At 42.7% G+C, this 25,381-nt stretch overlaps 1 protein-coding gene across 1 annotated transcript in view; it reads right to left on the bottom strand.

The window, feature by feature from the left end:
• Nucleotides 1-2,742: 2,742 nt before the first annotated feature.
• The window catches only part of CATIP (ciliogenesis associated TTC17 interacting protein), a 104,303-nt gene continuing 81,664 nt past the window's right edge, over nt 2,743-25,381 (bottom strand). Inside the window, exon 10 of the mRNA XM_053689806.1 lies at nt 2,743-3,138. Within this exon, the coding sequence (XP_053545781.1) occupies nt 2,908-3,138 (231 nt within the window). The 3' untranslated portion in view covers nt 2,743-2,907. The remainder of the gene's footprint in view (nt 3,139-25,381) is intronic.

Below are 25,381 nucleotides of genomic sequence, written 5' to 3'. Positions count from 1 at the left end.
CATAAGAAGGAGAATAAGCCCCCCCACCCTAAGAAAAGGGATGGGGCCAAAAAGGCAGAGCACCTGCCCACAAGCACGAAGCCACATTCTAAAGGAGGGATCAATCTCCAACGCAGATGAACTTGGAAGGAATCCCCCTAAGGAATTAGTGCCAATGTGCAATAGCTGCAGCAGTGATACTGCAAACCCATTCGCCTGCAGAGCAGTGAATCCATAAGGTTACTACAGCAAGCTGACTAAGGGAAACTGACCAGAAGGCGTAAGTCAAGCCCAAAGAGCATTGGCACAACCAGCCCTAGAGTCAAAAAGTCCGGCAACACCTCCACAAGGGAAAACACTGAGCAAAGCCTCAGCAACCGGAGGTACCAGGGAGAAAATGGGTCCGAGCCCCCAATTGTTTAAACAAACAATATCCGACAACTTAACACCCCATCTGATAAAAAAAACCAGACCACATGGAGATAACAATGCAATATCCAGGCCAACCCGGATAATGAGATAACTTCCCGACCAAAGGAAGAGACCACTCCTTGCCAAAGTCCAATGCTCCAAAGGAGCTAAGGCGTTAAAAATCGACACTAGAGCCCATAGACTTCCAAACAGCCGCAGGACAACAAGCAAGGGGATACCTCAAGGCCAAAATCACTTGAGCAAAGGCTGGTCTCCACATCACCTCCATCCAATCAGAGGATCACAAAAGAGAAAAGGACACACAGAATCTCCAGCTCCGAGCAGAGCCCAAAGAGACCATGCCCGGCGTCCCTAACAGGGAACAACCATCTCCTGGAGTGGAACCCAGGTCCCTAAAAGGAGACCTAACCCGCATGGAGACAACGAAGGAAGACCAAAAGGTCTCTTAAAAACAGCTAGACAGTACACAGTCAATGTGCAATAGCTGCAGCTGGTCACATTCTGCAAACCATCCGCTGCAAGGCAGCTGAACTACCCAACAAATTACAAGCTGCTGAGAACTAAGTCCAGAAGGACAATTCCCAGAGCCTCAAAAGAAAAAAGGCCAAACCGCACAACTCGGCGGCAAGAGGGTGCAAAGCCCTCCAACCCTCCACTACATGGGAAGGAGCTCTAGGGTCTGACAACCTCAGACACAAGAGAGAGAGACGCAGCGGAACTCCACTGACTTAGTCATCCAAATTGAAGGCTATAAGGACTGAGACAATCCTTCCTGCCTCACGGACCCACCGGCCCTCTAGAATGCTTAGTTGAACACAGATAACAACATGAGCACTCGGCACCTCTACCGGACCAGCCAAGCAGAGCGGCGCCACGTGTCTGAACATCTACCAGACAGAACTGAACCCAAACAGGACCAGCCTGCAATCCGGGTCCTAACCGTCGAGCCGCATTAATCCTCCCTCAGAGGGGAAGAAGGAAACAGACAGGACATCCTATCGGATGAAAATATAATACAAGGCAACTCGTAGGTTAACACCCTCAAAGAAACAGACCTAACCGCAGGACCAGCCGAATGGAGCCCTGATCTTCTAAAAACTGGGAAAGATCTCAATACATGGACAATCAGGAGATTACATCATCCCCACATGTCTAATGAGGTGCGCCATTTGATCAGACTGAGTATTCTGTATCCAATAAGGATAGGGTCGTTCAATAACTGAAAAACATGTCAGAGTAACACGCGAAGGAGCGCAATTCTGTAATGAAAGGCACAACACTCAGGGAAAGTCGCACCCGCAGGGAACTGTACTAACCAAGGTGGAATACCCGGGATAACAGCAGCAGGGAAGGCACCACCCTGTCCTCAACTCTATTCAATTTAGGAATGAAAGGTTCATCAGGCAATATGACCTCTGGAACCCCTGAATTTGCCAAAACTTCCTTTAGAAGAAAGCGCAAATAACTAAAACTAAAGTCTGTTTCCTCTGCAGCTGGAGGTTTAGAGGCAGAAGACTCTGACCCTGAAAGTTCATACTCTAAAGTCTCAGAACTTCATCCTCGGATAACCCTCTCAGTTAAATCAAAACAATTATTTGATGTACTCTGGGAAGGAGTGCTATATGTAACCTAACGATTGCGCTTAGCAGGGCGAGGTAAAGCATTATGGCAGCAGACACCGCCGTCTGGACTGCGCAGTAACGTCTGTAGAAAAAAGGCCCCCTCCAGATGGAGGATCAACAATTCTACGGGAAAACTGCATGTGTATAGAGATAACAATGTAGGGTACACACCTCACTGTACGATAACCCTGTGGTATCAAACATGTTTGATATTATCACATTATCAAGGCATATGGAACATAATTGAGAGGGGGAACTAGGGCCTCCTCACCATATAAACAGGAATTGTTCTTTAGGAATAGAGGGAGTGCCCTCTAAAGAAACCGAATCCTCCATCACTAGTGCAATAACCGGAGAACTAGAGAGATAAAACTTTTTTTTTTTTTCTTTAATAAAATAACGGCACCTCTATACTCTAATGGCTGAGGCACTCACAGTACAGAGATGTATGACTCCTCTCTGATAGTGCACAATGCAGGACCGTCCCTGCTATGAGAGAAAGCGTGCCAAGCTTGTAATCTGCATGGCTCTCAAAGTGAAACCTGTATATTCCATAACAGCCTATTAGCCTATAACATCTCACACATAAAGCAGCATAAAATCAAATAAACACATAAAATTATTATCCCCCCCTGTTCAATAATTCCCCTAAGGAGATATTAACCCTTTTGCACTTTTCACAAGAAATAATCACTTATGAAGACTGTAGTGTCTGAAATATGTTTTTTCTTTTGATTTTTGGGCTTTTTATTTAAAATAAAGAAATAGAATATTGTCTTTTTGTTGCTCCCTTTTAGAGATAATGAACATTGTATGACAATTTGCAGCTCTGGAATGCATTGGAAAAGACTTTATATAGACGAGTAATTCAAATTTACTCCTGATTGCAGTGTCTTTTATGGTTGTGAAATGGGCTAGACAGATGGGAAGAACGGAAGGTGTCTTCTCTCTCCTTTATTGATGAGAATGATCCAAAAAAATCTGCAGCAAAAGAAACTACATCGTCAGGTTTCCGCAGAAGCAAGAATTGCATAAAATCAGCCAGGAGTATCTTCATTTCAGGATGTTGGTGAAGGTACGTTGTGTGGTCTGAGATAAGCTCTTCCTGAAATGAAAGAAATTTAGTGAGCTAAAAAATATTAACGGCTACATTTTTTTTGTATTAGTTTTCACATTATTATATATCTAGTGCTATTTTTATTGCTTTTAAATCAATTCATGATAAACTAATAGTTTTTACAGATGACAAAAAGAATAGACCTTAAATGCATCAAAAGTGGTTAGTCAGTTAAAAGGACATGATGTTCAAAATGAAATGTGCATACATGCATTTCAATTTTGAACAGAATCATTTTTTAATTATACTTGTACAGTATTAGCAAAAATAATTTTTTCGTATACATCCCCCGATTTACTGCAAAACATCAGCATATAAAATAAATATGTTAAAAAAATTAAATTGTAATTCTGTTTATTAAGGGACAGATATATGTGCATCCGTCTATTTTGGTAGCAAACAAATGCAGAATATGGCAACCGCCAGTGGCATTTGGTTATTTTTAGAGGTGGATTTCTTTTTTTGAAAGAGCAACACACTAAGATCTGGATTTACACAGATCTTACATCTAAATTACAAGTTTTGCGTTACAGTGCGGTACGGCTATATCGCTGAAAAATTGGCCATTGTTCGTGGAATGGCAGGTCTCCCGTATTACAAGTTGCTGCGGTATAGCTATACCGAAAGCATTTTAGCCTGTAACGCAACGTCCATTCTGCACTCAAAAAAATGACATTTTAGTTCGGGATTTCCATAGCGCCGTGTTACAGGTTGTGCGGTCCGGCTAAAATGTTTGCGTTATGGTCTATACCGCCCTGATCCATACTGCGATCTGAGACCAGTAGTTATGGATTTTGCTAAACAAAACTCATAACTAAAATGTTACAAAGTACATAAACTAAATATTAACCCCTAAACTGCCACCCTCCCACATTGCAAATACTATATTAAACGTATAAACCCCTAATCGGCCGCCCACCCACATAGTCAACACTATATAAAGCTATTAACCCCTAAACCGTCAGCCCCCCACATCGCTACTACTATAATAAACCTATTAACCCTAAACAGCCGCCCCCCCACATCGCTACTATTATAATAAACCTATTAACGACTAAACCACCGGCCCCCCACATTGCTACTAATAAAATAAACGGGGCAGAGCTAACTGCCAAGCCGAGTGGAAGCTGCAGAGGAGAGCTCCGTTACACATTTACCCATTTACCTCACAAAACCAGTAAAAAGTGCTGGCTCTCTACTTTTTGTGGCTGGCACCTATAAGCCTGCACCTTGACAACTGTTTTTTGGCACCTCAACTACGCTAAAGACGGGACAGCTGGCCCACCTAACTCCCAGACGTCAACTTGGAGCCAGGGCTGAGGGCCGCATCCGGCACCCTACAACAGGGACTTCCACTACCGGTGCCTGCTGGCAACTACGGAGGGTCGGGGCTCCGCTCTGGAGTGACAAGGTCTGCAGCAGTGACGAGTTCAGGGAAAAGAGCAAGGGAGCAACCTCCCCACAAGAAAACTTACGGACCGAGGCTTCGTGACTACGGGGGTTCCCAGAGGGCCTGACCGACGCCCGAGACATACCTGAATCTGCCTTCGGATTATTAGACCCAGCTGGGAGACCGACTGGGAAGCACCCCTTGTGGCTGTCTGGACCGTTAGATGCTATCGTTGGAAGGTCTCCGAGACATTGGCGCCAGGCGGATTGGCGCAAACAGCCACCATCTTGTTTCCATCTGCTGTGCTAAAGGCCAGATCAGCAAAAGAATTCTGATGGAGAACTTAACCTGCATCTAGGACCGAAGGAGGTCTGACCTGCTCCTTTGCAACCCTCCTGAGATCTAATCCCTCCTAGGGAAGCCGGAGAGCACAGAGACAACACTGCAGGCAGGGAAACTCAGGGGCTACACTAGATTGCTGGAGACAGGGTGAGAAATACCACATGTGACATTAACACAGTGATAGGGCCCCCCCTGACTTGACTTGCTAAGGCTGTGTTCCTGGGCCTCAGCCCTTTACCTTCACATCCCCCAACATCTTTCCAGAGGCCACCCCCACATGAACCTGAATGAGACTGCTTATCTCCCAATGGCCTCAGTATAAGTATACCAAGCAGCCATTTGTGTCAACTTCTTCCTATACCAGCCTAACACACAACCCTTATGAGAAGTCTGCATCTGGTATACTGGTGAATTGTGTTCTTTTTCTGTTTCTCCCAATCCTAAATGCTTGCCACTAGCACTAATCCATCCTAGGTTGGCAAAATAAAGTACAGCTAATTTTGTGAGCCTCTGTGACCCCCTCTCACCTCACCCTTTCCTGCCTGGGCCCTCCCAGGTTGGTCACTTCCACATCCGTTTTTCCCTTCCTCTGGGTCATATCCCCTTTTCCCCGGGCATTGATGAGCACGACACACTGTTTATTTGTACCTAGTCTGTGTTATTTGCTTCTTTAATTGTTGATTATTGCCCTGCTGTAATCGATGGGAACCACTTGCACACCTCTCTCCTATCCCTTCACTTCCCCATAACCTTTTCCACTCCTGGCAACAGGTAGTATCCCCTTTCCCCTAGGGAAAGGCAGTGCCAGTGGGAGACCTTAATATATCAGTGATTTACCTTTGTAACTAACCAGTATTTCTTTGCAACATTATATTGTATATTGTTAGTGTTTTCTCAACTGTGTATTGTGGTATAGCCTATTATTATCACCTAGGGCGGCGGTTCGCGGACTCTCTCTCTTCTCACCCTTTCCCGCCTCCAGCTAGTCTGAGCAGGTCATATCCCTAACCCCTTTCCCCCCGGAAGGGAAGTACCACAAATTCCTGAGGGGGGGCGGGGCGGACATGTCCTGCATCCTACCTATCCCTTCACTCTCCATCTCTAGTGGTGCCCCCTTGGCACCAGGGGCATATTCGCCCTATACCCACCGCTCTGCTATTTGGCAATTCCACTTATATCATGAGGTAGAGGTGCCGAAGAGATGCCATCCAGCCCCGCTCTAACGTTTGGGTGTAGTATTTGTATATCCATGTGCTGTTAGACCTAATTTTTCCATCTATGCCCAATAAAACTATCGGGGTGCATACCACCGTAGAGTATCATAAGACCCTTGGGACCTAGATCGGACTTGGGAGTCCTACAAAATGCCTCACACTACTAGGAAGCATTCTAAAACCCATTCCAAACAAAAAAAAAAAAACAGTATTTGATCACTTTTCCCAGCCCATCGCAGATCCAAACATGGAGACCCATAGAGATCTGAGTGATCTGGATTCACAAGACAAGGAGTACCAGTCCAGCACGCATTCCACCATATCATCTCAACATGTCATCACAGAAACTACATTTAAAAAAATGCTGAATCTCCAGACACGTTCTATAACCCAGGAAATACAGCGGAGCTCTGCTGAGCTCAAAAAAGAAATTTCAGAAATCGGAGAGAGTGGAGGCACTGGAGCGTAAACAGGATGATATAGAAAATAAAAATTCTGGCAGCACATAGCATTAAAACTTCAAAAATTCTTTATTTTCAATTGAGGCATACAGGTATAACTCGGAGTAAACGTCTGACGTGTTTCACGCCCCCTAGTGGCGTTTCATGATGAAACGCCACTAGGGGGCGTGAAAAGCGTCAGGCGTTTACTCCGAGTTATACCTGTATGCCTCAATTGAAAATAAAGAATTTTTGAAGTTTTAATGCTATGTGCTTCCAGAATTTTTATTTTCTATGTTGCAATAATTGGCAATTTGATTCATTGCCTCCCTGGCATAGCACCCTGTCACCGTGAGTACTTCGGTTAATGTAGCTGCAGTTACGGCAACGCCTATGACGTCATCCGCCTGAGCCAGCAAGTCGATGCCGACCGGAGAGCTTGGAGCGGCCGCTCACACATCACTCGTATTAAACAGGATGATATGGCTGTGGATCAAACAAGCCTACTTTCCTATTCGGAATGCTTAACCGACCAAATATCACAACTTGAGTCCAAACTGACGGATGTGGAGAATCAGGCCAGACGCAATAACGTGCGATTTAGGGGCATTCCAGAAAGTGTCACCCCAACTGAACTGCACGACTACCTTCAGGCACTATACAAGGAACTGGTGGGCTCACCTGAGGGTCTAACCAGTACTATGGAAAGAGCACACAGGGCACTCCATTCAAAAGCAGTGTCTCCAGACAAGAGATGTGATTATATGCTTTCACAGCTTCCTATACAAAGATAAGTTGATGCAAGCTGCTTTCAAAAAACCAACTTTAACTGAAATGTTTAAAGACATCCAACTCTTTCCTGATATTTTGGCCCACACCCTCCAGCAACGCAGACTATTCCAGTCTGTTACCTTCACTCTCCGCAAAGCCAACATAAAGTACAGGTGGGGTTACCCTACTAGACTCATTATTACCAAAGACAACCAAACCTTTTTGGCATCCTCAACTACTCAGGGTCTCCCCACACAAACGTAGCTTACTATTACGATCCCTTAAACATCACAACCCTGACATTGTTTTCCTCCAGGAAACTCAATGGTCACATAATGAACCCCTTAGGTTTACCTCCAAGGAGTACACTAAAATCGAATTTGCCCATTCTCTAAAAAGGCCAGAGGGACTGCCATTTTGCTACACAAGAGACTAGCTTACGAGTTAATTCAGGTCATCAAAGATCCACAAGCAAGATACCTAATCATCATATGCAGACTGAATCATGTAGCCTACACACTAGCCTCAATATATCTAACAAACACTCACCAACCTACCTGCCTGAAGAAGATTTTGTATATAATAGACCAATCCAAACAGGGTAGAGTTGTCTTAGCAGGGGACTTCAATATGGTCTGGGACCCAAAACAGATAGGAAAACCTCTGTAAGAGATAAACCTCACCCACCAGCCGAACACCTAGACTCTAAATTCCGCTACATAATGTCATGTTATGGATACTACGATGTCTGGAGATCACTTCACCCCAAAGATAAAGACTACACACACTATTCACACCCACACAAAGTGTATTCTCGACTCAACATTTTCTGCACCGCAGATACACTGGATTTAGTCAAACGCACCAACATTTCACTTTGAACTTGGTCTGACCATGTCCACTCTGATATCCTTTCAGAAAACAACTCATACACTAGACCTTCCTGGTGTATGCCTCACCACCTTCTGTCAGACATCCCCTTCAGAGAAGAACTCCGCAGAAACATTACCCATTTCATACATACCAATGACAACTCACTAGTATGAGACGATACTTTATGGGGGGCCGCGAAAGCTACCATTAGGGGACTCCTGATCAGAAAACAAACTTATCTCAGTAAACAGGCAGGTTTCTCCCTATCACAAGCCCACATCAAAGAAACATTGAACCGAGGGCGCCCCCACCATGCCCATAACGCTTCAGATTACGACATCAAAAATCACATTTCCCAAATTGAACTCCGCAGAACTCAAATTACCCTAACCAAGATGAAACAATTATTCTACTACAAAAGCAACAAGGCTGACACCCTCCTAGCCAACAAAATCAGACACAGGGTAGGTTCAACACGTATTCATCATAGTCGACGCTCAGATTTAAGATTCAGACTCCCGTCTCAAATAGGTAAAGAATTTGCGAATTTCTACTCGGACCTGTACAACCTAGAGAGCTCCGACAAACCCCAAACAACCCCCCCAGAACACATCCGCACATTACTAGAATCACTCAAACTCCCTTCACTCTCCCATGAACAGTGTGATTCACTGAACTCCCCCCCGTTCACCCTTAAAGAGATTCAACATGTTGTTAAAAACTTGAAGTCATTTAAAGCCCCGGGACCTGACGGTTACCCAGCACACTTTTATAGGACTTATATGCGCAAATTATCCGCTCTATTACTTAAACTCTTTAATTTAGCAAGAGAGGAAGGCTGCTTTAAAAAGGAATTCTTAGAGGCCACCATTATCACCATCCCCAAACCTAATAAAGACCCATCACTATGTTCCAGTTACAGGCCGATATCTCTTATTAACGTAGACATAAAAATCTACTCTAAACTACTAGCTAATCGTATTTCTTGTCTGCTTCCCCACCTTATTAATCCGGGCCAAGTAGGATTTGTACCCCATAGGGAGGGCCCTGATAACATAAGACGTTTGCTCAACATACTAAGCCTATCCTCCAAATACAACAAGCCTCTGTCGGTCATCTCCTTTGATGCCGAGAAGGCATTTGACCGAATCCGCTGGGACTACCTATGGGGAGTCCTGGGGAACTTTAAATTCTCAAATGAGACTATTGGCATCCAATACCCAAGCTAGAGTACACAGATGATACGGGAGGGACAAGACAGGGAACCTAAATGGAAGGCACCACTGCTTGAAGAACCTTTCTCCCAAAAGCTGCCTCAGCCGAAGCAAAAGTGTCAAATTTGTAAAACCTTGAAAAAGTGTGAAGAGAGGACCAAGTTGCAGCCTTGCAAATTTGTTCCATAGAAGTTTCATTTTTGAATGCCCATGAGGAAGCAACAGCCCTCGTGGAATGAGCTGTAACCCTCTCGGGAGGCTGATGTCCAGCAGTCTCATATGCAAAACGTATGATACTCCTCAGCCAAAAAGAAAGAGAAGTAGCCGTAGCTTTCTGTCCCTTATGTTTTCCAGAGAAAACCCCAAACAGAGAAGAAGACTGACGAAAATCCTTAGTCGCCTGCAGGTAAAACTTTAAAGCACGGACCACATCAAAATTGTGCAGAAGACGTTCCTTCTTACAAGAAGGATTAGGACACAAAGAAGGAACAACAATCTCCTGATTAATGTTCCAATCAGAAACAACCTTAGGAAGAAATCCTAATCTAGTACGCAACACTACCTTATCTGAATGGAAAATAAGGTAAGGAGATCCGTACTGCAATGCCGAGAGCTCTGACACTCTACGAGCTGAAGAAACAAAACCCTTTCAAGATAATAACTTAATATCTAAGGAATGCATAGGCTCAAACGGAACCCCCTGAAGGACTCTGAGAACTAAATTAAGACTCCAAGGAGGAGTAACTGGTTTAAACACAGGCCTGATTCTGACCAAGGCCTGACAAAAAGACTGTACATCTGGAACATCCGCCAGACGTTTGTGTAACAAAATAGATAAAGCTGAGATCTGACCCTTTAGGGAACTCGTCGATAAACCTTTCTCCAAACCCTCTAGGAGTCCTAGCTCTACTCCATGAGTAACCCTTGGATTCACACCAAAAAAGATATTTACGCCAAACTTTATGGTAAATTTTCCTAGTTACAGTCTTACGGGCCTGAATCATGGTCTCTATGACCGGCTCAGAAAACCCCCGCTTGGATAAGATTAAGCGTTCAATCTCCAAGCAGTCAGCTTCAGAGAAACTAAATTTGGATGAGGGAAGGGCCCCTGAATGAGAAGGTCCTTCCTCAACGGGAGTCTCCAAGGTGGCAGAGACATCATCTTCACCAGATCCGCATACCAAATCCTGCGAGGCCAGGCCAGTGCTATGAGAATCACAGAGGCCCTCTCCTGTTTGATTCGAGCTATTATCCGAGGAAGAAGTGCAAACTGAGGAAATAGGTATGCTAGCTTGAAGGTCCAAGGAACTGCCAGAGCATCTATCAGAGCTGCCTGGGGGTCTCTGGACCTCAATCCGTATCTCAGGAGCTTGGCATTCTGCCGCGATGCCATGAGATCAAATTCCGGCTGACACCACTTGAGAATCAGGTTGGAAACCACTTCCGGATGGAGCTCCCACTCCCCCAGGTGAAAGGTCTGCCTGCTCAGGAAGTCCGTCTCCCAGTTGTCCACCCCTGGGATGTGGATCGCTGATAAACAGCAAAAATGGGCCTCCGCCCACTGCATTATCTTGACTACCTCTGTCATCGCCAAGGAACTCCTCGTTCCTCCCTGATAATTGATATAAGCCACTGAAGTTATGTTGTCCGACTGGAACCTGATAAACTGGACCATGGATAACTGAGGCCAGGCCAGAAGAGCACTGTAGATCGCTCTCAATTCTAGAATGTTTATAGGAAGAATAGACTTTGTCCAAATTCCCTGAGCCTTTAGGGAACCCCATACTGCTCCCCATCCCAGAAGGCTGGCGTCTGTTGTCACAATCACCCATGCTGGTCTGCGAAAGCATGTTCCTTGGGAGAGATGATCCAGAGACAACCACCATAGAAGAGAATCCCTTGTCTCCTGATCCAGAGATATTCGAGGAGACAAGTCCGCATAATCTCCGTTCCATTGTCTGAGCATGCTTAACTGCAGAGGTCTGAGATGGAACCGAGCAAACGGGATGATGTCCATTGCCGCTACCATCAGCCCGATTACCTCCATACACTGAGCCACTGACGGCCGGGGAGTAGACTGAAGGACTAGGCAAGTATCGACAATCTTTGATTTCCTGACTTCTGTCAGAAAACTCTTCATAGACAGAGAGTCTATTATGGTTCCCAAGAAAGTTACTCTTGTGTCTGGAACTAAGGAACTCTTTTCAAAATTTATTTTCCACCCGTGAGTTCTCAGGAAAGATAACACTGTGTCGGTGTAACATCCTGCTTGTTGAAAGGTTGGCACCTGAACCAGAATGTCGTCTATATAAGGGGCCACCCCGATGCCCTGTGACCGAAGCACCGCCAAAAGAGACCCCAGAATTTTTGTGTAAATTCTGGGAGCAGTGGCCAGGCTAAAAGGAAGAGTCACAAACTGAAAGTGTTTGCCCTGGAAGGCAAACCTTAGGAACCTGTGATGGTCCCTGTGAATAGGAACATGCAGGTAAGCATCCTTTAAATCCACTGTTGTCATGAATTGACCCTCCTGGATTAAGGGAAGAATGGAACGAATAGTTTCCGTCTTGAAGGACGGAACCCTTAGGAATTTGTTTAGGCTCTTGAGGTCTAAAATCGGTCTGAAGGTTCCCTCCTTTTTGGGAACCACGAACAGATTGGAATAAAACCCCAGACCCTGTTCCTGAACTGGAACAGGAACAATCACTCCCAGGACGGACAGGTCCCTTACACAATGTAAGAACGCCTCTCTCTTTATCAGGTCTGCAGATAATCTTGAAAGTAGAAATCTGCCTCTGGGAGGAAAGCTTTTGAACTCCAGCCTGTATCCCTGGGACACAATCTCTATTACCCAGGGATCCTGAACATCATGAACCCAAACCTGAGCGAAAAAAGAAAGTCTGCCCCCTACAAGATCCGGTCCCGGATCGGGAGCATGCCCTTCATGCTGTCTTGCATTCGACAGCAGGCATCTTGGACTGCTTTCCCTTAGTCCAAGACTGGTTAGATCTCCATGCAGGCTTAGATTGTACCTGCTTAGAGGAGGAAGAGGAAGAATTTCCTTTGAAGTTTCGAAAAGAACGAAAATTACTCTGTCGTCCTTTCTGCTTGTTTCTCTTATCTTGAGGAAGAAGATGACCCTTACCTCCCGTGATATCAGAGATAATCTCTGTTAGGCCAGGTCCAAACAAGGTCTTCCCCTTGTAAGGAATAGCCAGAAGCTTAGACTTAGAAGACACATCCGCAGACCAAGGTTTCAACCATAAAGCTCTGCGGGCAAGAATAGAGAAACCTGAAATCTTAGCTCCCAGCCTTATAATTTGAAGGGAAGCATCCGTAATAAAGGCATTGGCAAGCTTCAGAGCCTTTATCCTGTCCTGGATCTCTTCTAAGGAAGTCTCAGTCCTGAGAGACTCAGACAATGCATCAAACCAATAGGCCGCCACACTAGCGACTGTAGCAATGCACGTAGCAGGTTGCTATTGCAAACCCTGGTGAACATACATCTTCTTAAGAAGGCCCTCTAACTTCTTATCCATAGGGTCATTGAAAGCACAACTATCCTCTATGGGAATAGTAGTTCTCTTGGCTAAGGTGGAAACGACCCCTTCCACCTTAGGAACCTTAGGAACTGTTTGCCAAGCCTCCTTAACAGAGTGAGCTATGGGAAACATCTTTTTGAAAATAGGAGATGGAGAAAAAGGAATACCTGGCCTCTCCCATTCCTTAGAAATAATCTCCGAAGCTCTCTTTGGAACTGGAAATACGTCTGAGTAACTAAAACCTCTCTAAACAGGCGAAGGTGTTCTAGTCTAAACCTAAAGGTTACAACCTTTGAATCTGTCAGAGGCAAAGCACTTTCTGAATCTGAGATTTCCCCCTCAGATACTGCAGCAGTACCCTCCTCTTCGTGTCCTTGGGAGGGTACCTCCGAAATTGCAACAATTGCATCAGAACTTACTGAATGCCTGGTTTTCCTTTTACGCTTTCCTTGCAACATTGGAAAAGCAGACAACGCATCAGAAACTGCAGAAGACATGAGGGAAACCCCTTGTAAAGTAACCCCTGAAGTAGTTATAGCGGAAGTGCAGGGCACTGCTTGTGAGGGCGGTAAACCTTGGGACGCTTGAGGAGAAAGCTGCGGTATACATTGATCATTGGCATTAGACTCCTGAACAGCATCCTCTTTAGTAAATGATGGTTCAGCAAAAAGTCTGTCCCTATAGCTTAAAGTCCTCTCAATACATGAGGAACAAAAAGGGATTGGTGGTTCCACATTGGCATTAAAGCATAAAGTGATAGCTTGCAAAGACTCCATCTTAACTTCACAATAGTTCACAAATTTTGGCAATTTTTTGATCAAATTTAAAACTGACAAAAAACGTTACTGTCTCTTTAAGTGTTAAACCGGAAAACTTTTTTTTATTTTTATTTAATACAGTATTAAATATTAGCCCTTATGTACACCTCTACACCTCAACAGAACCCTGCTGAGGTGCCTGCCTTACTGCTTAGACAGGAGATGTACCCAGAACCGGAACTCTGCAGGATAAACAACACATCCAGACCTCTGAAGGATGTCGCTCCCTTCTATAAGCGATGCACAGCAGAGACCAAACAAGCGCTTATTAAGAGCGCAGTGAATACATACAGTAAAAACAGAAAGAGCATGCAAACTGTTCAATACAGGAAAAAGGAAGCCAGAAACGGCGCGCAAATTTTTTCCTAGAACCGCCCATCGTGGGCGTGCCAAAGTCAGCCATCTCCCGGTCGCATGAATTGCTAAAAGCGCCGGGAGATGAGAACCACACAGCCAAAGCTATCAGGCCCAGTGCCTGTCTAATAAAGTACCCAATCCATGAGTCTCTTTATGGTCCCATAAGAGTTAAGTGCTTCCGTGTCTGAGAATTGTCCCCCAGATACTAATGTCAGCACTTACCTCCTCATCTGCCCGACAGTGAAAGCAGCTCCAGGTTTAAGAGGTCTTCTCCCTCCTATGGACCTGCGATAAAAGAAAACTGAGTAAGAACTCTCAGTATGTCAGAAGTAGGGCAGCATCAGTATGGAAGGCGCAGTGAGAATTATGTCCCACAAGTTCCCATTGCTCTAAAGCCACCAAAGCTCTACTAAAGAGACTGATATGGACTACGGCTACACCCTAGAACAAAGCAGCACAATCTTGTACTACTTTAAAAATAATAAACTTTTGATTGAAGAATGTATACTAACACCTCACTTTACCACTTCCTATCACTAACGTAGGCAAAGAGAATGACTGGAGTGGGAGGGAAGGAAGGAGCTATTTAACAGCTTTGCTGTGGTGCTCATTGCCGCCTTCTGCTGACCAGGAGGTGAATATCCCAATAGTAATTAAGATGATCCGTGGACTCATCGTGTCTTAAAAAAGAAAATGCCCCAGCGATGGATGAAGATATCGCCGCTTGGATGAAGACTTCTCGCCACCTGGATGAGGATGGATGTCCAGACTTCAGAAACTGTGAGTAGATTTCCTGGGGTTAGTGTTAGTTTATTTTTTTTAAAGATTAGGGATGGGCATTAAAAGAGCTGAATGCCCTTTAAAGTGCAATGCCCCTTTAGAGGAAATGGGTAGCTTAGGTTTTTTTAGAATTAGCTTTTTTTATTTTGAGGGGGGGGTGGTGGTTGGGTTTACTGTAAGGGGGACTTTGTAATTTTTAGGTAAAAGAGCTTTTAAACTTAGGGCAATGCTCTACAAAAGGCCCTTTTAAGGGCTATTGGTATTTTATTGTTAGGTTAGGGGTGTTTTTATTTGGGGGGGGCTTTTTTGTTTTTATAGGGGTATTAGATTTGGTGTAATTGTTATTATTTTGGATAATTTCGTTTATTATTTTTTGTAATTTTACAGTTTTTATTTTTTTGTAATGTAAATTTTTTTGAATTTTTTCGTAGTGTTAGGATTTTTTAAATTTGTAATAAATGGCTAGATTACGAGTTTTGCGGTAAGGTGAAAAAGCAACGTTAACAGGTCCTAACGCTGCTTTTTTACGCCCGCTGGTATTACGAGTCTTGCAGGTTTAGGGGCACTGCACACTTTTTTTGGCCTTACCGCAAACCAACTTACGCAAATTGCATATAGTCTTTTTTCAATGGGACTTGCATAGCGCCGGAGTTTGTCCTGGGAGGCCAAAAAGTGAGCGGTACACACTCTACCGCCAAGATTCCTATCGCATTTTAAAGTCAGTAGTTATGAGTTTTACACTACAAAGCTGTAGCATAAAACTCATAACTAAAGTGCTAAAAAGTACACTAACACCCATAAACTACCTATTAATCCCTAAACTGAGGCCCTCCCGCATCGCAAACACTAAAATAAAATTAACCCCTAATCTGCCGCTCCGGACATCGCGCCACTAGAATAAACATATTAACCCCTAAACCGCCGCACTCCCGCCTCGCAAACACTAGTTAAATATTATTAACCCCTAATCTGCCGCCCCTAACATCGCCGCCACCTACATTATACTTATTAACCCCTAATCTGCCGCTCCGGACATCGCCGCCACCTACATTATACCTATTAACCCCTAATCTGCTGCCCCCAACATCGCCGCCACCTACATTATACTTATTAACCCCTAATCTGCCGTCCCCAATGTCGCCGCCACTATTCTAAATTTATTAACCCTTTAAACCTAAGCCTAACCCTAACACCCCCTAACTTAAATAAATTTAAATACAAATTACTATCATTACCTAAATTATTCCTATTTAAAACTAAATACTTACCTATAAAATAAACCCTAAGATAGCTACAATATAACTAATAGTTACATTGTAGCTATCTTAGGGATTATTTTTATTTTACAGGCAAGTTTGTATTTATTTTAACTAGGTAGAATAGTTATTAACTATTTACTTATTTACCTGTAAAATAAAACCTAACCTAAGTTACACTAACATTACACTACAATTAAATAACTTACCTAAATTAAATACAATTAAATAAATTAAATACAATTAGCTAAATTACAGAACATAAAAAACAAATTACAAGATCTTTAAACTAATTACACCTAAGAGCCCTATCAAAATAAAAAAAGCCCCCCCAAAATAAAAAAAAAACCCTAGCCTAAACTACCAATAGCCCTTTAAAGGGCCTTTTGCGGGGCATTGCCCCAAAGAAATCAGCTCTTTTACCTGAAAAAGAAATACAAACACCCCCCCCAACAGTAAAACCCACCACCCACACAACCAACCCCCCAAATAAAACCCTAACTAAAAAAACCTAAGCTCCCCATTGCCCTGAAAAGGGCATTTGGATGAGCATTGCCCTTAAAAGGGCATTTAGCTCTATTGCTGCCCAAAGCCCTAACCTAAAAATAAAACCCACCCAATACACCCTTAAAAAATCCTAACACTAACCCCCGAAGATCCACTTACCGAGACAAGTCTTCATCCAAGCGGCAAGATGTCCTCAACGAAGCTGGCAGAAGTGGTCCTCCAGACAGGCAGAAGTCTTCACCCAGACGGCATCTTCTAGCTTCATCCTTCTGACGCAGAGCGGCTCCATCTTCAAGACATCCAGCGCGGAGCATCCTCTTCAATCAACGTCTTCTTGCTGAATGAAGGTACCTTTAAATGACGTCATCCAAGATGGCGTCCCTTAGATTCCGATTGGCTGATAGAATTCTATCAGCCAATCGGAATTAAGGTTGAAAAAATCCTATTGGCTGATCCAATCAGCCAATAGGATTGAACTTGCATTCTATTGGCTTATTGGAACAGCCAATAGAATGTGAGCTCAATCCTATTGGCTGATTGGATCAGCCAATAGGATTGAAGTTCAATCCTATTGGCTGATTGTTTCAGCCAATAGGATTTTTTCATCCTTAATTCTGATTGGCTGATAGAATTCTATCAGCCAATCGGAATCTAACAGACACCATCATGGATGATGTCATTTAAAGGTACCTTCATTCAGCAAGACGACGTCGATTGAAGAGGATGCTCCGCGCCGGATGTCTTGAAGATGGAGCCGCTCCGCGTCGGAAGGATGAAGATAGAAGATGCCGTCTGGGTGAAGACTTCTGCCTGTCTGGAGGACCACTTCTGCCGGCTTCATTGAGGACATCTTGCCGCTTGGATGAAGACTTCTCCCGGTAAGTGGATCTTCAGGGGTTAGTGTTAGGATTTTTAAGGGTGTATTGGGTGGGTTTTATTTTTAGGTTAGGGCTTTGGGCCGAAATAGAGCTAAATGAACTTTTAAGGGCAATGCCCATCCAAATGCCCTGTTCAGGGCAATGGGGAGTTTAGGTTTTTTTAGTTAGGGTTTTATTTGGGGGGTTGGTTGTGTGGGTGGTGGGTTTTACTGTTGGGGGGTTGTTTGTATTTCTTTTTCAGGTAAAAGAGCTGATTTCTTTGGGGCAATGCCCCGCAAAAGGCCCTTTTAAGGGCTATTGATAGTTTAGTTTAGGCTAGGGTTTTTTTTTATTTTGGGGGGGGGCTTTTTTATTTTGATAGGGCTCTTAGATTAGGTGTAACTAGTTTAAATATCTTGTAATTTGTTTTTTATTTTCTGTAATTTAGTGTTTTTTTGTAATTTAGCTAATTGTATTTAATTGATTTAATTGTATTTAATTTAGGTAAGTTATTTAATTGTAGTGTAGTGTTAGGTGTTAGTGTAACTTAGGTTAGGTTTTATTTTACAGGTAAATTTGTATTTATTTTAGCTAGGTAGTTAGTAAATAGTTAATAACTATTTAGTAACTATTCTACCTAGTTAAAATAAATACAAACTTGCCTGTAAAATAAAAATAAACCCTAAGCTAGATACAATGTAACTATTATTTATATTGTAGCTATCTTAGGGTTTATTTTATAGGTAAGTATTTAGTTTTAAATAGGAATAATTAGGTAATGATAGGAATTTTATTTAGATTTATTTGAATTATATTTAAGTTAGGGGTGTTGGTTAGGGTTAGACTTAGGTTTAGGGGTTAAAAAATTTAGAATAGTGGCGGGGACGGCAGATTAGGGGTTAATAAATGTAGGTGGCGGCGATGTTAGGGGCGGCAGATTAGGGGTTAATAAATATAATGTAGGTGTCGGTGATGTTGGGGGCAGCAGATTAGGGGTTAATAAGTATAATGTAGGTGGCAGCGATGTCTGGAGCAGCAGATTAGGGGTTAGTAAGTATAATGTAGGTGTTGGCGATGTTGGGGGCGGCAGATTAGGGTTAAATAAGCGTAAGATTAGGGGTGTTTAGACTCGGGGTTCATGTTAGGTTGTTAGGTGTAAACATAAAATGTGTTTCCCCATAGGAATCAATGGGGTTGCGTTACTGAGTTTTATGCTGCTTTTTTGCAGGTGTTAGACTTTTTCTCAGCCTTGCCTGTTAACTCTGGGTTGATAAAAACCCGTAATAGCAGTGCTGCAGGTAAGTGAGCGGTGAACTCGTAATCTAGGCGTTATTTTATTTTTCGTTCATTTTATTGTTTTAAAATAGTAATGTTAGGTTACTTTATAGTTTTTATTTATTTAAAGAAAAAGTTATATTGTAAATTTAAAATTAGGGGGGGTGTTAGTTTTAGGTGTTAATAGTTTAATTTAGTGTGTTGCGATGTGGGGGGGGGGCGCGGATTAGGGGTAAATAATTTTATTTAGTGTCAGCGATGTCGGGTATCGGCGGATTAGGGGTGTTTAAACTGGTGGTTTATGTTAGGGTGTTAGATTTTAACTTAACGTTCTTTTCCCCAATGAGGTTGCGTTACGGCGATCTCCACGATCGCAGTTGTTAGTTTTTTCTGACACTTTCTTGCCATTGATGTCTATGGGGGAAAGCATGCATGAGCACATAAAGTCAGGCCTTGGGTTTTGTGCGGTATGGAGCTTACCGCACCATACTGCACAACAAGAGAAGGTTTTGGCTTAACTTGTAATGGCAGCGCTATGGAAAGTGCAATACCGCTCATTTTTTTGCGTTGTTTACGCACCCGGTATAGTGCAAAACTTGTAATCTTGGTGTAAGTGTGATGCATTTTTAGAAGAAGAAATAGCCAAATGCCGCTGGCTGTCAACATATTCAGCATTCGTTTGCTACCGATATAGACACATGCACATTCCTACTATGCAGTGATCTGAATTCCAGATAATGCACTCTAGCCTTTCTGAGGGAAGGGGAAAGCTACAAGTATCAGATTGAAATTATAAGGAAAGGGGGCATAATAAATAAATAAGTGTTTTACATTATGCATAATTCAACCTTTTTGTCCCTTTAAGCTGCACATATACCATCCAATTTGTTAATATATTTTTATGATTGATCAGAAAATGGTATGCAATTTGGGAGATTGATGTGACCTTAGGTATGCTATATATATAACCGTAATGGAAAATAAACAATACTGAAAAACATTGATTGATCAATTGTTATGAAATTTGAGGGACTATGAAAGAGCGCTAGAAGAGAGGGTGGGAAACCTCTGATGAAGTAGGAAGTTACACTACATACCCCATTAGGCCAAACTGTAAAACTCACATCTCTCTATTTTGGAGAACTGCAAATAATATCAGATGTAGCAGAATGCTAGGCTACAAAGCTTAGTTATTTTCTGAGAGTAATAAAATAGTCTGTGAGTGTAGAAATATATAGGATAACAAGATAGGAGTCAAAATAGCATTTTTTTATTTTTAATTTTCAGCCTTGCATTATTCCTATGTGGTTACACATACACTGCACATCATAAATAGAGACTGCAGATGTACATCAAATATATTAGAAAACCATTAATTCACATGATACAGGGAAATGGATGAATTCTTTGAAAATGTTCAGAAATTCTTTAACTGCTCCTTTTATATCCAGAGTATGTGTTGTATTATGCATTTGCTGATTATGCAGTTAGTTCTACTGTATTAAATGGTCCTTTAAAAGCACAAGGGGGGGAAACTATAAACATCTGATTAGCTGGCCTGCCGTTTTGGTAACTGTATCTCTCTTACATTCAGTATCGTTTCTTTATGTACTGGCCTGTAAATACACTTGCACTGCTCACTTTGTAGGACAGGAGCAGTGCAAGGAGTGTTCAATATATACAAAACAGTTCAAAATAGTAAAATGTTACTTTACCTACAAAACTCTGCCTTGTAAGTGTGAATTATATTCACAAGCCGTTTAACAGAAACACAGCACATTATAAATGTAAGATTTATAAGTGAAATATGCATTTCCACTAAAACTATTTTCTTTGTTTTTAAAAGAGGGCATTTTAACTGTACACAGTTTATTGTTTTTTTTTAATACGGATGCCTCTGTAGTGAACAAAAAACCTTTGTTTTATGCTTGAGAAGTGTGTCATTGTTCACCAGTAACACAGTGGAATATCTACTTATATAGCCAGTAAACAATTGGTCTTTAAACCCCAAATTTGTTCTTTCATGATTCAGATAGAGCATACAATTTTAAACAACATTCCAATTTACTTAATTCGTGCTACTGTATAGGAAACGTTGGCGGTCATGCCTCCTTCAAGTAAGCGTAAAAGGTCAGTTCAGAATTTACCTTCTAGCTTATAAGCCTGTTGAGGTTAATGTTTCTGGTTGTAAAGCTGTTGAGTCCTCAGAGGGAGTGTTTTTTTCTAATAATCAACCCTCATAACCCGAAACTTAGTTTATTCTCCCCTGTTACTGAGGAAGAAGTTTCTGCACTAATACTACGCTCTCACCTCACTACCTGTCCCCTTGACCCTATCCCCTCACAGCTGCTCCCCTCTCTCTCTGCTACCCTTACCCCTATACTAACACACATTTTCAACCTCTCCCTCAGCACTGGTACATTTCCCTCATCGATGAAACATGCACTGGTCACACCTATCCTCAAAAAACCTTCCCTTGATCCTACCTCCCCATCCAACTACCGCCCTATTTCCCTCCTCCCTCTTGCTTCAAAGCTTCTCGAAAAACTAGTATATGCACGCCTATCCCATTTCCTTACGTTAAACTCCCTCCTTGACCCGCTGCAATCTGGATTTCGTCCCTATTACTCCACAGAGACAGCTATTGTTAAGGTCACCAACGACCTACTTACAGCTAAATCAAAAGGCCACTTCTCTCTGCTTATCCTCCTTGATCTGTCCGCAGCCTTTGACACTGTCGACCACCCTCTTTTGCTCCAAACCCTCCAATCCTTCGGCATCTGTGACACAGCCCTTTCATGGCTCTCTTCCTACCTGTCAAACCGTACCTTCAGTGTTGCCCTCTCTGGGGCCTCCTCTGCCCCGTCACCACTTTCTGTCGGAGTACCGCAAGGCTCTGTCCTCGGTCCCCTTCTCTTCTCAATCTATACGTCATCACTAGGTTCCCTAATTACGTCCCACGGTTTCCAATATCATTTGTACGCCGATGACACCCAAATCTACTTCTCTGCACCAGAACTATCTCCCTCCTTGCTAAACCCGTGTCACTAACTGTCTTTCTCACATCTCTTCCTGGATGTCCTCTCACTACCTCAAGCTAAATCTCTCCAAAACCGAGCTCCTCCTTTTCCCCCCTTCTTCCAAAATCTCCACCCCCAATATCTCTATAACTGTCGACAACTCCATCATTACCCCTACCCCGCATGCCCGATGTCTCGGGGTCACATTTGACTCAGATCTTTCCTTCACTCCTCACATTCAGTCCTTGGCTACAGCCTGCCGCTTCCACCTTAAAAACATCTCTAAAATTAGACACTTCCTTACACAAGACACAACTAAGATTTTAATCCACTCTCTCATTCTTTCCCGCCTTGATTACTGCAACTCTGTCCTCTCTGGTCTCTCAGCCTGCCGCCTAGCTCCTTTACAATCCATAATGAATGCCTCTGCCAGACTCATCTTCCTTACACGTCGCTCTTCATCTGCTGCGCCTCTCTGCCAATCCCTTCACTGGCTTCCTCTTGCCTCTAGGATCAAACACAAAACTCTCACTCTTACATACAAAGCCCTCAACTGCACTGCTCCCCCCTACATCTCAGACCTTGTCTCCAGATACTCTCCCTCCCGTCCCCTTCGCTCTGCTCATGACCTCCTACTCTCCTCCTCTCTTGTCACCTCATCACACTCCCGTTTACAGGACTTCTCCAGACTGGCTCCCATCTTGTGGAACTCTCTGCCTCGCTCCACAAGACTCTCTTCTAGTTTTAAAAGCTTCAAGTGCTCCCTAAAGACTCTACTGTTCAGGGACGCATACAACCTACGCTAACCTTTCCTAATACCAGTTCCTCTCCTCCACTGCAATCCCCTGAACCCTTTTAGCATGTAAGCCTAAAAGTCCAGCTGTTTGTAGATCACCTTCTTAAGAGCTAACTACAACAGTGCAACTCTTGGCAGGGCCCTCTACCCTATAATTGTTTTGTTGTACTCCCCCTTTGTTTATAGCGCTGCGGAATCTGTTGGCGCTCTACAAATAACCGATAATAATAATAATCAGGGGTCTACTTATGATCATGAATCAGAATCATCCTCCTTTTCGTTTAAAGTTAAACATATTAATTATCTTTTAAAGGAGATTTTGCTTACTTTAGAGGTTAAAGATCCTAAAATAGATATGAATAAGCCGGTTAATAGTATAGATACTGTTTTTAAACCTAGGTTTAAATCTTTTCAAGTATTTTTTTATTCTTGATGCAGTCTCTGAGATTGTTTCCAGAGAATGGACTAAACCAGGTATTCCTTTTAATCCTTCTGCAAGGTTTAAGAAAATGTATCCTTTACTGCCTTCTAACATTTAGTCTTGGGGAACTGTTCCCAAAGTGGATGGGGCCATTTCTACTTTGGCTAAATGTACTACTATTCATTTGGAAGATAGCTCTTCTTTTAAAGACCCTTTAGATAGGAAGTTAGAATCCTTCTTTAGAAGGGCTTTTCATCAAGCAGAATATAGTTTTTTAGACCAGCAGTTTCTATTGCTGATATGGCTGCTGTTACTACTTTCTTTCATGTAAGTGGCAAGAGTCGTATGGGATATACATTCCTACCAGGAGGGGGCAAAGTTTCCCAAACCTCAAAATGCCTATAAATACATCTCCCGCCACACCTTAGTTTTACAAACTTTGCCTCCTATCGAGGTGGTGAAGTAAGTTGTGCTTGATTTCTTCTGTGAAAGGCGCTTCTAAGCATTATGAAGCCCAATTCCACTCAGAGTACAGTGTTTGTCAGAGGGATGTGAAGGGAGTATTGGCTGATGATTTTATGGTTTTACCCATGGGAGATCTATTCAAGGGCTCTCTGTAATCGGTCGCAGGGATTCACCCCCTGCCTCCCTTTTCAAATCGACGTTATATTCCTATACCATTACCTCTGCTGATATTTTTCAGTACTGGTTTGGTTGTCTGCTATATGTGGATGGGTGTCTTCTGGTAAGTATGTATCATTTTTTAAGACACTCTCAGCTATGTTTGGCGCTTTGTATTATATTGTAAAGTTTTAAATATATGTGTTTGCTTATATTTGCCATGAGTCAGGTCTAGGTATATTTCCCTTTTGCACAATATCTGTTTCAGTATGGAAATTATGTTTGGAAAGATTATTTTAATAATTTTTTTCTTACCTAGGGTTCCAGTTCTTGTAATTTGACTTTGTGTTTCAAAAATTTTCGCACGCAAACTAGGCTCGCGAGGATGCAAAAATGCAGTTTCTTTCATGTAATTAGCAAGAGTCCATGAGCTAGTGACGTATGGGATATACATTCCTACAGGAGGGGCAAAGTTTCCCAAACCTTAAAATGCCTATAAATACACCCCTCACCACACCCACAAATCAGTTTTACAAACTTTGCCTCCTATGGAGGTGGTGAAGTAAGTTTGTGCTAGATTCTACGTTGATATGCGCTCCGCAGCAGGTTGGAGCCCGGTTTTCCTCTCAGCGTGCAGTGAATGTCAGAGGGATGTGAGGAGAGTATTGCCTATTTGAATGCAATGATCTCCTTCTACGGGGTCTATTTCATAGGTTCTCTGTTATCGGTAGTAGAGATTCATCTCTTACCTCCCTTTTCAGATCGGCGATATACTCTTATATATATACCATTACCTCTGCTGATTTTCGTTTCAGTACTGGTTTGGCTTTCTACAAACATGTAGATGAGTGTCCTGGGGTAAGTAAGTCTTATTTTCTGTGACACTCTAAGCTATGGTTGGGCACTTTTTTATAAAGTTCTAAATATATGTATTCAAACATTTATTTGCCTTGACTCAGGATGTTCAACATTCCTTATTTTCAGACAGTCAGTTTCATATTTGGGATAATGCATTTGAATCAATAATTTTTTCTTACCTTAAAAATTTGACTTTTTCCCTGTGGGCTGTTAGGCTTGCGGGGGCTGAAAATGCTGCATTTTATTGCGTCATTCTTGGCGCTGACTTTTTTGGCGCAAAATTTTTTTTCTGTTTCCGGCGTCATACGTGTCGCCGGAAGTTGCGTCATTTTTTGACGTTCTTTTGCGACAAAAGTGTCGGCGTTCCGGATGTGGCGTCATTTTTGGCGCCAAAAGCATTTAGGCGCCAAATAATGTGGGCGTCTTATTTGGCGCTAAAAAAATATGGGCGTCACTTTTGTCTCCACATTATTTAAGTCTCATTATTTATTGCTTCTGGTTGCTAGAAGCTTGTTTACTGGCATTTTTTTCCCATTCCTGAAACTGTCATTTAAGGAATTTGATCAATTTTGCTTTATATGTTGTTTTTTCTATTACATATCGCAAGATGTTCCACGTTGCAACTGAGTCAGAAGATACTTCAGGAAAATCGCTGCCCGGTGCTGGAGCTACCAAAGCTAAGTGTATCACTTTTGGTATCTGTTCCTTCAGCTGTTGTTTGTATTAAATGTTATGACAAACTTGTTAATGCAGATAAAATTTCCTTTAGTACTGTTACATTACCTGTTGCTGTTCCGTCAACATCTAATACTCAGAGTGTTCCTGATAACATAAGAGATTTTGTTTCTAAATCCATTAAGAAGGCTATGTCTGTTATTTCTC

This window comes from Bombina bombina, chromosome 1, assembly GCF_027579735.1.
Source record: "Bombina bombina isolate aBomBom1 chromosome 1, aBomBom1.pri, whole genome shotgun sequence".
NCBI lineage: Eukaryota > Metazoa > Chordata > Amphibia > Anura > Bombinatoridae > Bombina > Bombina bombina.
The sequence above is the reverse complement of the archived record's forward strand: the minus strand, read 5'-3'. Positions and strand labels throughout refer to the sequence as shown.